The 13,199-nt window shown below is 34.4% G+C and overlaps 1 protein-coding gene across 2 annotated transcripts in view; it reads right to left on the bottom strand.

Moving 5' to 3' along the window:
* Positions 1–13,199, bottom strand: part of MAN2A1 (mannosidase alpha class 2A member 1) — a 164,475-nt gene that overhangs the window by 98,000 nt on the left and 53,276 nt on the right. For both annotated transcript variants that reach the window (XM_063085636.1, XM_063085638.1), the window contains exons 5-6: positions 10,174–10,301; positions 797–970 (exon numbers count right to left, since the gene is read on the bottom strand). In XM_063085636.1, coding sequence (XP_062941706.1) covers positions 797–970; positions 10,174–10,301 — 302 coding nt within the window. The remainder of the gene's footprint in view (positions 1–796; positions 971–10,173; positions 10,302–13,199) is intronic.

Raw genomic sequence — 13,199 nt, 5'->3', positions numbered from 1 at the left:
CTAGATTCAAATTTCAGCTCTGTATCTACTTCCTGTATGACTTTTGGCAAATGGTTTCACATATCTAAGCCTCCAGTTCTTTACCATAAAAAAAAAAAAAGATAATAATAGAAACTAATTTAAAGGATAATTATAAAGATTAAATGAAAGAGTGGATATAAAGCATATAATAATACATGGCCCATAATAAGTACTTAATAAATAAAAAATAAAGTGTTCTAAGTTAAATAGGGTTTGGGGAAGGCAAAGTCCTCCCAAGAGGCTTAAATCTTGTCTCCTCTCCCCCAGTGAAGAACCGCAGAATTATGTCTTTGGAACACCTGGGTGCCCACAGAACAGTGTGGAAATCGGTGATAAGGGAATAGGAGGGCTGTTCTAAGAGGGCAGGATTAAGGCTTTAAAAGGCAAGTCTCATAAGATGCAGAGAAAAGAGAGACAGAGGAAGAAATATTGACTGAATAAAAGACAAATGACTGAATATTGGTCTAAATACATGTTCAACTTTGTGCCTCTTAAAACATGTGCCTTTTAATGTAGAAGCAAGTGAAAACAACTCCTCATATTTATCTACTTCCTTTAGGCATAAAAAAGATTCCACAATGTTCCATAGCTTGACGTTAATGCTTAAAAGAATCTTGACACAAATACATTGGAAAACTAAGAATGAATATCTTTAGGCAACCTGATTTTCAAGACTGCCACTCTGAATAAACCCCACAATAGCATGAGTTCATAACCCTTATGAAATAACATCTAGGTCAAATGGGATCTTCAACTTTCATCCAACCCTACATACCCCAATTTTGTCTCCAAAAAAACTCCAACGTTCTATGCAATGCAAAGTGTTTTTTAATTGCATAATGCACTCTCTGGATAAGCATGTGAGAAAATCCAGCACGTTTTAGAAGATAAGCCATTGTTGGTGAATGTCCAAAAGGATCAATAGCCCAACCGGACCGAGGCTTCACTCCTGTTGATAAAGAAAATAAGTGTTATTTTTTAAACTGATAAATGAAATAAAAAGAAGTCACAACACATTCAGCACCATCAGAGTTCTATGGCCTCCTGGGTAGTAAGACAAAGGATCTATACAGCATTACTCCTTGCCAAGTACTCTCAGCAGGACTCCCTTAAGGGAGGAAGGATTCAGTCACTGCCATGTCCACCAAGGCAGCAGAGGGCTCACTGAAATTAATCAATTGGAGTTGAAATAAGCACTGTGCCATCCAATAACTAATATAAAGCCACTGCCATCCACTGGAAATAGAGAAAGAAATAGGATCAAGGCCCTGCCCTCAATGATCTGTCATCTGTGGAGTTGGATAACCCAGGAACTCACCATTATGTGATAAAGAAAAGTAACCTAACTCATTTCAATTTATATTCCCAATCCCAACACTAAAAATTTTCTAGTCTGTCTTTTATACCTTACAACAGCCCCAAATCATTAAACATTGGCAGAACTGACCAAAAAAACTATACCACATTTCATTAAATCTTAAGACATTTTGATGCTGGTGGTTCTCTCTACCTAGAAAGGGGTCAATGAAATTTTTCACACCTGGCTCACACCAATTATAAGAGCCATCCACTAAAGATATATCTCAATTTCACAGAGGATAAAATGTAAAAAAAAAAAAAAAAAATTAAATGCACAGGTTAGAGTTAATAAGATATGATTATTCATCTAGCATTATGCAAATCTGATCTTTTAGTTATTCGGAATTCCCAAGTAAGGCTTCTGCTTACAACCTATAAACAGACATAAGTAATACTGTGGTGTGCGTTTTTTTCAAACACTTGTTTAGCATCTTCCACATAACTAAGACTATGAAAGGCCATAGGGTTACAAAAATGAGTTATTCCTGATCTGGACTCTAGCTGCAGAGACTATAATTCAAATAGGTGTAATACAAAGTAACATAAAAGACAGCAGAGAGAACAACTCCATAGAACAATACTAAATATAGAGATGGGAAGCCAGCAAGGGAGACTGAGAAGGAAAGGTCAGGACCCACAGAGGACCAAGATTATGTAGTCAAAACTCAAAAAGAATATGTATCAAAATTCAAAGAATTGACCACATAAAATTTATGCATTTCACATATGTAATTTACCCCCAAAAGTTGTAAAAAAAAAAAAATATTGAACTCTATTAAGTAATTTTGGTTTTTTTGTGGTGGTATGTATTTAAGAATTCTGAAACTCACCATATTCTAAGACTGAGCAAACAAAGACAAGGGAGCTAGGTTTTTCACCATAAGAAAACTAACTACAAATATGAAAATGTGGGAGACTGTAATGTACCCAATGATATTAAATTGGAATAGGAGATATCAGTATTACCTTATGACTTTAATATATAGATATAAAAAATACACACATACAGACACACACACACACAGCTCCCAGCTCAGTACTAGGAGGGCCTAGATGCAACACCTCTTACTGATGAACACTCCTTAGCTACCAGATCTTGGCCTCTAAATACCATTATTTTTTTTAAAAAATAACCTTAAACAAATGGCTTATTCCAGGGCTGAGGGCAGGAAAATACAAGATAAGCTTGAAACATATTACTTTATTACTCGCATCATAAAGTAAATTAATGGTCAAGAAATAATGGTGACACATTAAAATAACTCAGGAGACAGCTCAAATGGACTTCCATGGGCCAAATCTGGGACAACTGGCACGTCAAAATAAATAATGACAGTACTGGATTATAATCCTTTGAATATAACGATCCATGAGCCCATATTAATTTAAATAAATAAATAAATAATAAAAAGAAAATCCTGGATTGAAGGGGGAAGAAAAAGCAGCTTTTATAAAAGACATTATTGAGATAATTGACAAAATTTGAATATAGCCTGTGAACTAAGGTTCTCCTATTATATCACTATACTATTCTTGACTTGATAACTATATTCTGATTATATATGAAAGGGCCCTTAGTTCTTAGGAAATACACAAGGAGATATTTAGAGATAAGCAAACAAGGTGCCTCCAACTTAGTATCAAATGGTTCAGAAAAATATGCATATAAATCTATGTACAGGATATATGACAGTCTTCCTAAGTACTACCATGGAACTTTTTATAAGTTTGAGATTATATCAAAATTCAGTTTAAAATAAAAAAGGGGTATTTGTTGTCCAAATTAAAAAAGCAGAATAAGCTTACAAACAAAATAAAAATCAACATCAAATGCTACAATGATGTCAGAGTTTAGTGTCCATTCAATTTAATAATTATAGCATCACTGGTGATCTTTTCCACAGCAAAATCATTTGATCCACAGGAGAAGCAACCTAGCTGCAATGGGATAAAGAATCCCTGAGAGATAAAAGAGAGGATGCAAACTATATTTTTAAAAATTTTGATATTAAAGGAGGTGAACTAGGGAGAGACTTCACGAAGAACCCAGTATCCTGTTAGGGTTTTCCTTGGCTTTAGACAAGTAATATTTTTTAAAAGGGAGTTAAGAGGCAAATTTAGAGAAAAATATAAGAAAAATCCAAAATTTTTTAAAGAGGGCACGTTAGCTGATAAAACTAGGAAAGATCAAAAAGATTTTGTACTTTCATGCAAGAATAAGAATATCAAAATATATAAAAGTAAAAACTGCTAGAAATACAAGGAAAGTATGAAAATCATTAAAAAGAATAAACATACCAGTCAATTTTTGGCAAACTTAGTAGACTTAAACATTAGACCATGGGTGGTATGAATACTAACTAATAAAAATACATTATTCCAAATACTTTTAATAGTACAGTTTAGGAGGAATTAGGGAACAGTTACAAATAGAGATATTTTAATCAAAAGACAACCTTAAAACCTCAAACTTGTCAAAGTATAACGGTCCAATTTTTCTAATAAAGTTCACAAAAGCAGAAATTAATAGCCAAAAATTAAACACCTACAAAAAAGCATCCCATAACCAAATGTAAAAATAAAGTCTCCAAAATAACATGTTGTTTTAAGCTGTTTAGAAAACAAAACCAAGAACACTACTCTAATTTACAAGATGCAGCCAAAGCTACAGTAAGAAAAAACTTCATATTCTCAAAAGTGCTCATTATCTTTAAAAAGAAAGAAACCAAACCAGGGAAAATCCTGAGGAAATTCTCCCTGAATATGGCTTTTCTCAGGTTTATGGAACATGAAATGAAACTCACTTTGATGCTCAAGAGGCAAATTCGCAGAAGCCTGTGTTAAATAAAATTTATGGGAGTCCATTGTTTTGGACTGAGCTCCTACACTATGCCCCAACAGACCAGACAGACCAAACAGAATGCAGCCACTTGTGCTAGATACATTGTAATCAAACTGAACTTTAAAACAGACCAGTTTTCCAAAAAACAGGAGATTCACAGCAACCAATCAGAAGGGGCCCAGTCTACTTGAGCTCGCATGATAAGCAAGTCTTCCTGTTTTAACCCTTAAGAACAGTAAATTTGAAATGACTAACCCACTTTTTGTTTCCTATTTCTGCTTTTTCAGCCCTTCCTGCCTGTAAAACCTACCTCCTCTGCTCAGCTCATCAGAGCACATTTCTGTTTCTTAGATAGGATGCTGACCTATTCATGAATCACTAGTAAAAGCCAATTTTATTGGCTTAATTTGTTTTAATTTTATTTTTGACACCTGTAGGCCTAAAACTGAACAGTTTTATGATGTTGGAAGTGCCGTTAAGTGTGTTCACTGTTTGGGATGGAGGAGAGAATGAAGCACTGAGGCACATCTTAGGGCTGCTACTAAGAGGCATGAGCACACCCCCTGGCCACACTGAAGGCCAGCACTGCTCTTCTCCAGGGCAACTAAGGTAGGAGGGACACACTCTCAGGCTGACCATAGCTGTGCTGCCTTGGTCCTTTGCTCTGAAAGGGACAGCAGTTCCATTTCATAATTTTGCCTGTGCTGTCTCCACAGGATGAGTGAGATAGATGAGCTCATGGGAAGCCCCCCTCCCACTCATCTGCATGCAAAATAAGAATAAATTGAGCCAGAATGCGAGCATGTGAGCACATGTACTCGTGTACTCCTTACCAACTCCATGAGGAGAAAAGAGAAGGCAGAGGAGAAAAGGGGGAAGAACATAAAGATAAGGCAGTATGAGGAAACACAAAAACACCTGCATTGGTTTAAAAAAACAAATTAAGCTGGTCTTCAAAAATAAATAAAACAGACTAACAAAAAACTGGAAAGAAGACAGATATAAATGTTGTGGAGAAGATAGTTTTAAACAATTTACTATGTTCCTAAGATATCTGATGGGAAAAAAAACAAAGAAATACAATCCCATTTTATGGAAAAAAATTATTCTGTGTGTAAAGATACATACGAAAAAGTGCACAATGTTATAATGTTGTATATCACAAAATAGTTATCTCTAACAGTAGGTACAGAAGGATTTTTTCTTATTTTCTGCTAACATACATTATTTTTTCCTGTTTTCTTACATTGAGTGCATATTATTTATGTAATAAAATACCGTTATTAAAAACAAAGAATCCTACACACAATCCTTACTTTACAGTGCAAATAATTAAAATGTTGATAAGAAGTTTGGGTTACTGATAAAATAATTTTTAAATTTACATTTTAGATATAAATCAGATTATATCAAAAATTGTGGAGAAATTTTTAGCATTATTGAAAAAAAATTACCTCCAATGAAAGACCCCATAGGCCTAGAATTTTACTAGTAAGTTGTTTCAAAAGTCCATAAACTGTCATGGCATACAAAGAAGGATGTAGTGCTACCCAAATTCATTTTAGTAAGTATCATAAACCAATAAAAATTCATATAAATGTAACAAATTTAAAAAGAAAACCAACCTCACACATGAAAATGGATATGAAAATCTTAAAACAAAAACACTAAAATAAATTGAAACTCAATAGCATCAAAACCAAAAGGGATTTATCCCAGGAAGTCAGTGACTTTTAATTGAGCAAACTGCTATCACATCCATAAAACAAATGAGAAAAACCATATAATACTAACAGACACCTGAAAGAAATCCAACTATATTGAATACCAATTGCTAATTGAAAATTACTAAAAAGAATTTTCTGAACACTGTAAACAATACCTACCATAAAATAATAGACAATATGATACTTAGTATAGAACAGCTATACAATTTCTGTTAAAAGTCTGGAAAAGAAAGGCCATTATCACCATTATCATATGTCATTATCATAGCTGATTTGAACAATGTAATAAAATATCAAACAGATATATGGTCTAAATATTAGGTGTATTACAAAGATGAGACTTTTCATTTTTGAAGGTATTATTATACATTTACTATAACCAATAAGAAACTATGTAAAAATATTAGTAATAAAAAGGTATAGTAAACTTGCTAGTTAGGAGATTTATACACTTACACCACATATACACATCCACACACAAATTTTATATACTGGTATTAATTGTTTCAGAGACATGAGAAAGATACCACTAAAAACAAATGAATAACCACAAACTGGGAGAAAATATTCATAAAACTTATATATGACAAAGAGCTCATGTTCAGAACATACAAAAAAAATCTGCAACTCAAAACAACCCAATCGAAAAGAATAGCCAAAAGACTCAGAAACATCAAAATGGGATATACCACCAGCCAATAAGCACAGAAAAAGTACTCAACATCACTAGTCATCACAGAAATACAAGTTAAAACAACAACGAGGGCCAGTCCCATGGCTCACTCAGGAGAGTGCGGTGCTGGTAGCCCCAAGGCCACGGGTTCAGATCATATATAGGGATGGCCGGTGCGCTCACTGGCTGAGCGTGGTGCAGACAACACTGTGCCGAGGGTTGCGATCCCCTTATCAGTAAAAAAAAAAAAAAAAAAAAAACAACAACGAAATATCAGAATATACTCATTAGAATGCTCGTAACAAAAAAGACTGACAACACCAAACATTGGCAAGAATGTGGAACAACCAGAATTCTACTGATTAATTGCTGGTGGAGTATAAAATAGTAAAATCACTTTGGAAAACTCTTTCAAATTCCCAGAAAGTTAAACATACATCTATTCTACAGCCCAACAATTCTACTCCTAGTCTTTATCTAAGAGAATAAAAACATGCTCCCAGCCTTATAACACCAAGGTCACGGGTTCAGATCCCCATACCAGCCAGCCAAAAAAAAAACCCCCAAAACCAACAAAAATGCCCCCCAAAAGACACAAATGTTTGTTGCACCATGGCTCATAATAGCTAAAAACTGGAAGCAACCCAAATGTTCATCAACGGGAAACTGGATAAACAACAGAATACCACCCAGCAATAAAAAGAAATGAATTCTTGACATATACAACAAGGAGGAATCTCAAAAACTTTATGCTGATGACAGGATATAAGATCACTAAACAAAAAACAATCATATTTCCATATACTAGCAACAAATAACCCTAAAATGAAATTAAGAAAAAAATCCTATTCATAATGGCAGCAAAAGGAATAAAATACCCAGGAACAAATTTAACAAAATAGTGCAAGACTTACACTGAAAGCTATAAAACACTATCAAAAGATATTAAAGATCTACATAAATGGAAAGACATTCCACGTTCATGTATCAGAAGATTGGGCATTGTCAAAATATAAATATTCCCCCAGATTGACCTACCACAGTCACTACCAAAATCCCAGATGGTATTTTTTCAGAAATTGGTAAACTGATTCTACAACTTGTATGAGAAAAACTGAGAGACCCTGAATAGCCAAAATGAACTTTAAAAAAGAACAAATTGCAGAACTCACAATTCCCATTTTCAAAACCTACTACAAAACTATAGTAATCAAGACAATGTGGTATCGGCATTCAGGACAGACATATAAGTCATCAGTGAAATAGACTTTAAGTCAGTGAAATAGACTTAGGAGTCCAGAAATCAACCTTCACATTTATGGTCAATTAATTGTTGACAAGAGTGCCAGGACAATTCAATGAGGAAAGAATCATCTTTTCAACAAGTGGCCCTGGGACAACTGGATATCAACATATGAAAGAATGAATATGAAACTCTATCTCATACCATACACAAACATTAATTCAAAATGGATCATAGACCTAAACATAAGAGCTAAACCCATGAAATTCTTACGAAAAAAAAAAAAAAAAAAAAAAACAAGTAAATTTTCATGATCTTGGGGTTAGACAATAGTTTTTTACTATGACATCAAAAGCATAAGTGACAAAAGAAAAAAATAGATAAACCAGACTTAATCAGAATTAACACTTTTGTGCATCAAAAGATACCTTCAAGAAAATAAGAAAAAACCCCACAGAATGGAAAAAAAAAAAAATGGGAAATCATTATCTAAAAGGGACTTTTATCCAGTATATATAAAGAATTCTTACAAGTCAACAATAAAAAGACAAGTAACCCTATTAAAAAATAGGCAAAGCATTTAAATAGACATTTGTCCAAAGAAGATATATAAGTAGCCAATAAGCACACAAAAAAATTCTGAACATCATTAGTCTTAGGGAAATGCAAATTAAAATCACAAGAGATACCATTTCACACACACTAGGATGGCTACAATAAAAGGGACCATAAATGTTGGGGAAGATATGGAGAAAGCAGAACCTCCATAAATTGTTGGAGGAAAGGTAAAATGGTACAGCCATTTTGAAAAACATTTTGACAGTTCATCAAAATGCTGAACAGAGTTACCATGTAGCCCAGCAATTCTGCTCCTAGATATACACCCAGGAGAAATGAAAACATATGCCCACACTAAAACTTTTACACAAATATGTATAGCAGCATTATTCATAGAAGTCAAAAGGAGAAATAACCTAAGTGTCCATCAACTTAAAAAGGGATAAATAAGTGTGGCATACCCATACAAAAGAATACTATGCAGACATAAAAAGGAATGAAGCACTGATACATGCTCAACATGGGTGAACCTTGAAAATATTATGCCATGAAAGAAGCCAGTCACAAGAGGTCATATACTGTACACTTACATATATGTAAAATGTCCAAAATAGTAAAATCCATATATACACAAAAAGTAGATTAGAGGTAGCCTGGGACTAGGGCAGGGAAGGAGCTGGAAAAGCATGTTATCAGTCTAGCTCCCTTTTTCCCACTTCTTGTAGTAATAGAATTCTTCTGCTGAATTGGACCTATTCCATGGGTCTGTTCACATGGAGGACCCATTCACATGGTTCAGGTGCAGCTGACCCTGCCCTCCACAATCCCCACTCCACCAGGACAATTTCCACCAAAATGGTGGCCCTCAGTGATTTCAGCTCCTACACATCTAGATGCAGTAACTGGCTAAGAGATAAACATCTGAACAAAGCTAGGCCAATCAGGTAAAGTATTAAGGGAAACTCCTTCTGGTTGCTAGACTGGGAAAATGAGTCTCGGCTGCCTGGGGCCATCTTATTCACAATGTGGAGAAAGCCAAGAAAAAGACTGAAGGAAAAAGCAGAGCCCAAAGAGACAGTACCCAGACAACACAGTCATGTGTCACATAATGACATTTTGGTCTATGACGAACCAAATATAACAACAGTTGGAACAATAGGCTATACCATATAGCCTAAGTGTGTAGGAGGATTAGGCTATACCGTATAACATCTAGGTTTGTATAAGTATGCTCTATGATGTTTGCACACAACAAAATCGCCTGACAACACATTTCTCAGAACGTATCCCCATCATTAAGCAACACATGACCATAATCTGAGTCCTCTGGATCCAACTTACCGAAAGCTACCATAAATATGGAATTCCTGGTAACATAACTAATACCTTTCCTACTTTTTTGCTTAAGTTAGTAAATTAGGTTTTTGCCTTTTATGATCAAGCATCTTAACTAACATATAATTAAAATCCCAAGCAAAAATAAATTCTTAAATTTAATAAAAATACATAAAATTAATAGATAAAATAATATATTAAACAAGGTAGACAACCCTAAAAGTGACTAAAACATATATGTAATTCAGTTTATAATCAAAGAAACATCATAAATTAACAAAAAATAAATTATTCAATAATAATCAGTATTAGAAAAATTAAGTTATTTGAAAAAATAAAATAGAGCCTCACTTCACATTCCTCAAAACTAATTGCCCAAACTAGGCCAAATGAAGGAAAAGACACCAATACATACCTAGATTACTTTCCAGCCACTGATGTCCTTCAATTAGTTGATCAATTAAGGCAAAATAATGTGAAGTAGCTTCATCAGGCATAACCCAGCCACCTGTCACAATTTCCAATTGACCATTTCCTAGTAAACTGGAGAGAAAATAATAAGAGTTTATATTAACAAATATAAGAAAAGTTCAAATAAAAAACTAAAAAAAGCATAAACATTTAAGAAAAGCCTTTAAATATAACAAGTGTTTTCACTAGTTGTTAGAAAAAAACTTTCTCAATCCAGTGAATGAATTTCAACTTCAAAGCCCTGGTGACAAAGCACTTAGTAAAGTGTCTTAGGTGACCCCCTCCTTCCCCAGGCAAAGCCATGCGGTCACTTTGTAGGCTTCCTGTCACAGGATATAATCTCCCACACATCCTCAAATATTCTTAATGCCAGGAGCCACATCTGACTTATTTCTGAGTCTTGCAGGGCACTAGCAAAGTGCTTTACTCAGAGTAGAGTCTTGATGAGTATTTACTGAAGAGATGTAATTTTAAGCACGGTGTTTATTTCAATATACCTATATCAAAAAATCAATATTTACTTTAGTCCTTGTTAACACTAATAAGTTAATCTCGTATATCACCCAAAATATAATAATAATAAAAGTAAAGCTAGTAAATATCACATGATTCTGAGAATACAAAAAACATTATAAAGCACTTTGCTCCAGATTCTGTTAAAATGTAGGCTTTATAGATTATTTTTCATTACTGAATAGAAAGCTCTAACATTATCAATTGCATATTAGGAACTCCTCTGCCATTATAGCATACAAAAAAACCCAAAGTAACAAGATCCCCAGCTCTAGTAGAATTGAATTGTTATAAGAAGATAACTTCCCCTGAGAAGGAAAAAAAAAACTCACAAACTATTAGAAATTTGAAAAAGTGCCTGTGGAAGTATAAAAGTTAAGAATTTAAGCAAATATCTTAAGTGTCACAGACCTGTCAGTTTGCAACAATGATGTAAAATTTCAGAAAGAAGCAATGCAGCTTTGAAAAGGATATATGAGGGTACTTCAAAAAGCTCATAGGAAATTGAATTAAAAGATATTACAAATCCTCCCATAAACTTTCTGAAGACCCCTCTTACATCACTTAATGCTTACAGCTAACAGCCACTACACCAAGCCAAGTTTAGCTGAAGCAGACCAGAGACATAAAGGATAAATATTTTCCTACAAAATATATAACAGAAGCCATAGTATCGATACATCTGCTTTATTCAAACACATGCATGATCATATATAATCAGCAACAGAATGGATAATGGGTATAATTTCTTTTATAAAATTAAGAATTCTCTGCAAAAAATAAAAAGAAAGGAATTAAATGCATATTGCTATGGGAATCATCAACTAATATAATTCCACATGGAGAATATGATTACTCATTACAGTGTTGAAAGAAACCCAAATGTCCAGTCAAACCTCAGATTCTCATACACCCAAATTAAAAACCTATACTAAAAAAGCTGGAAATTTCTAAAACTTGCATTCATTAAGAACACAACTAATTCCAATTGCATCCTACCCTTACTGCCAAAGGGCCTTTAATTATAGTTAATTCTTTTTCTTCTCATTCTAGTGATTGCCTGATTTAGCCCCACTTGAGAGGGCATGGACCAGACCTGCCCCTTATGCTTTTGCTTGGCAGCCTGAGGTATCAGGACAGTATGGGATTTAATCTCTCACCATCGAATACGGAAACTCAACCTTATTATCTCAGTATCCTAATAAACAGAAAATTTCAGACAAAAATTAAATTGGTCAAAAACAAATTCTTTGCTGATCTTGAATAGAGAGTAAGAAGTACAGATTAAGAAAATTGAAAAATAAATGAAAAAAAAATCACTCCAATGATGGAATTTTTCTTTTTTCATCTATATTAGTTCTACTTTGCTACATAACTCCTGTCCCATAGGCATGATCTTCAAGAACAGTCAACCAAGCAAAGAATCACACACATTAAATACAGAAGCTAATTGTCCCAGCTCCATTTGTAAATAACCCAGCCCTTCCCATGCCTGAGATGTTTTGATTGTATACTGAGCTCTTATCTGTACACAATGGTTACTTTAAAGACTAGCCTGTCTATTAATTTGGGGGAGGCACAGAAAGCCTCCTATTTAATGTTTTCCAGCATTTTCTTACGTATTTTCTTCTCTCCTATCTTTCCCAGCTTGGCTGGTCTCAACTGCCCTTGTGTCTCAGCTCAGAGAATTCTTCATGAGCACCCAAGCTAAATCAACACTCCCACTGTACCCCCACACTCTATCACATCTTAGTTTTTTTTAATCATGAACCAAAATTACCTTGTTCATTTACATGTCTCATTCTTCTCCCTCCTCACCCCTACCCACCATTGGAATATAAGCCCCAAGACAACAGGGACTAAGACGTGTTGCTTTGTTCATGTTTGCATGCCTAGCACTGAGAAGCTTGCTTGGCAAATAATAGGAATTCAAATATTTGTTAGATGAATTTGGTATGAATAAATGAGACCATCAATTTAATATTAGTATTTACATAAAGGTTTTTTATATTAGATGAAGCTCACAGACATATGAAAAATAAAATGGAAAGGGAAGGTCCATTAAAATGGAGTTTCAAGGGCCGAGCCCGTGGCGCACTCGGGAGAGTGCGGCGCTGGGAGCGCGGCGACGCTCCTGCCGCGGGTTCGGATCCTATATAGGAATGGCCAGTGCACTCACTGGCTGAGTGCCGGTCACGAAAAAGACAAAAAAAAAAAGAAAAAAATGGAGTTTCAATAATGTAGGTATGAGGTGATACGATCTAGAATATAGTGGTGGTAGGAAATATGGTGGAGGAGAAAGAAAGAGACTTTCATGAAAAAATATTAGCAGTAATTAGGAAATGATTGAGGATAGAAGAAAGGATTGATGCAAATATGACTTAGGTTTTTAATTCCAGGTGTCTAATGAAGTGGTAGTATTAATACATGCACAGTGAAGCCAAGTTGAGAAGGGAA

This window comes from Cynocephalus volans, chromosome 2, assembly GCF_027409185.1.
Source record: "Cynocephalus volans isolate mCynVol1 chromosome 2, mCynVol1.pri, whole genome shotgun sequence".
Classification (NCBI taxonomy): domain Eukaryota; kingdom Metazoa; phylum Chordata; class Mammalia; order Dermoptera; family Cynocephalidae; genus Cynocephalus; species Cynocephalus volans.
The sequence above is the reverse complement of the archived record's forward strand: the minus strand, read 5'-3'. Positions and strand labels throughout refer to the sequence as shown.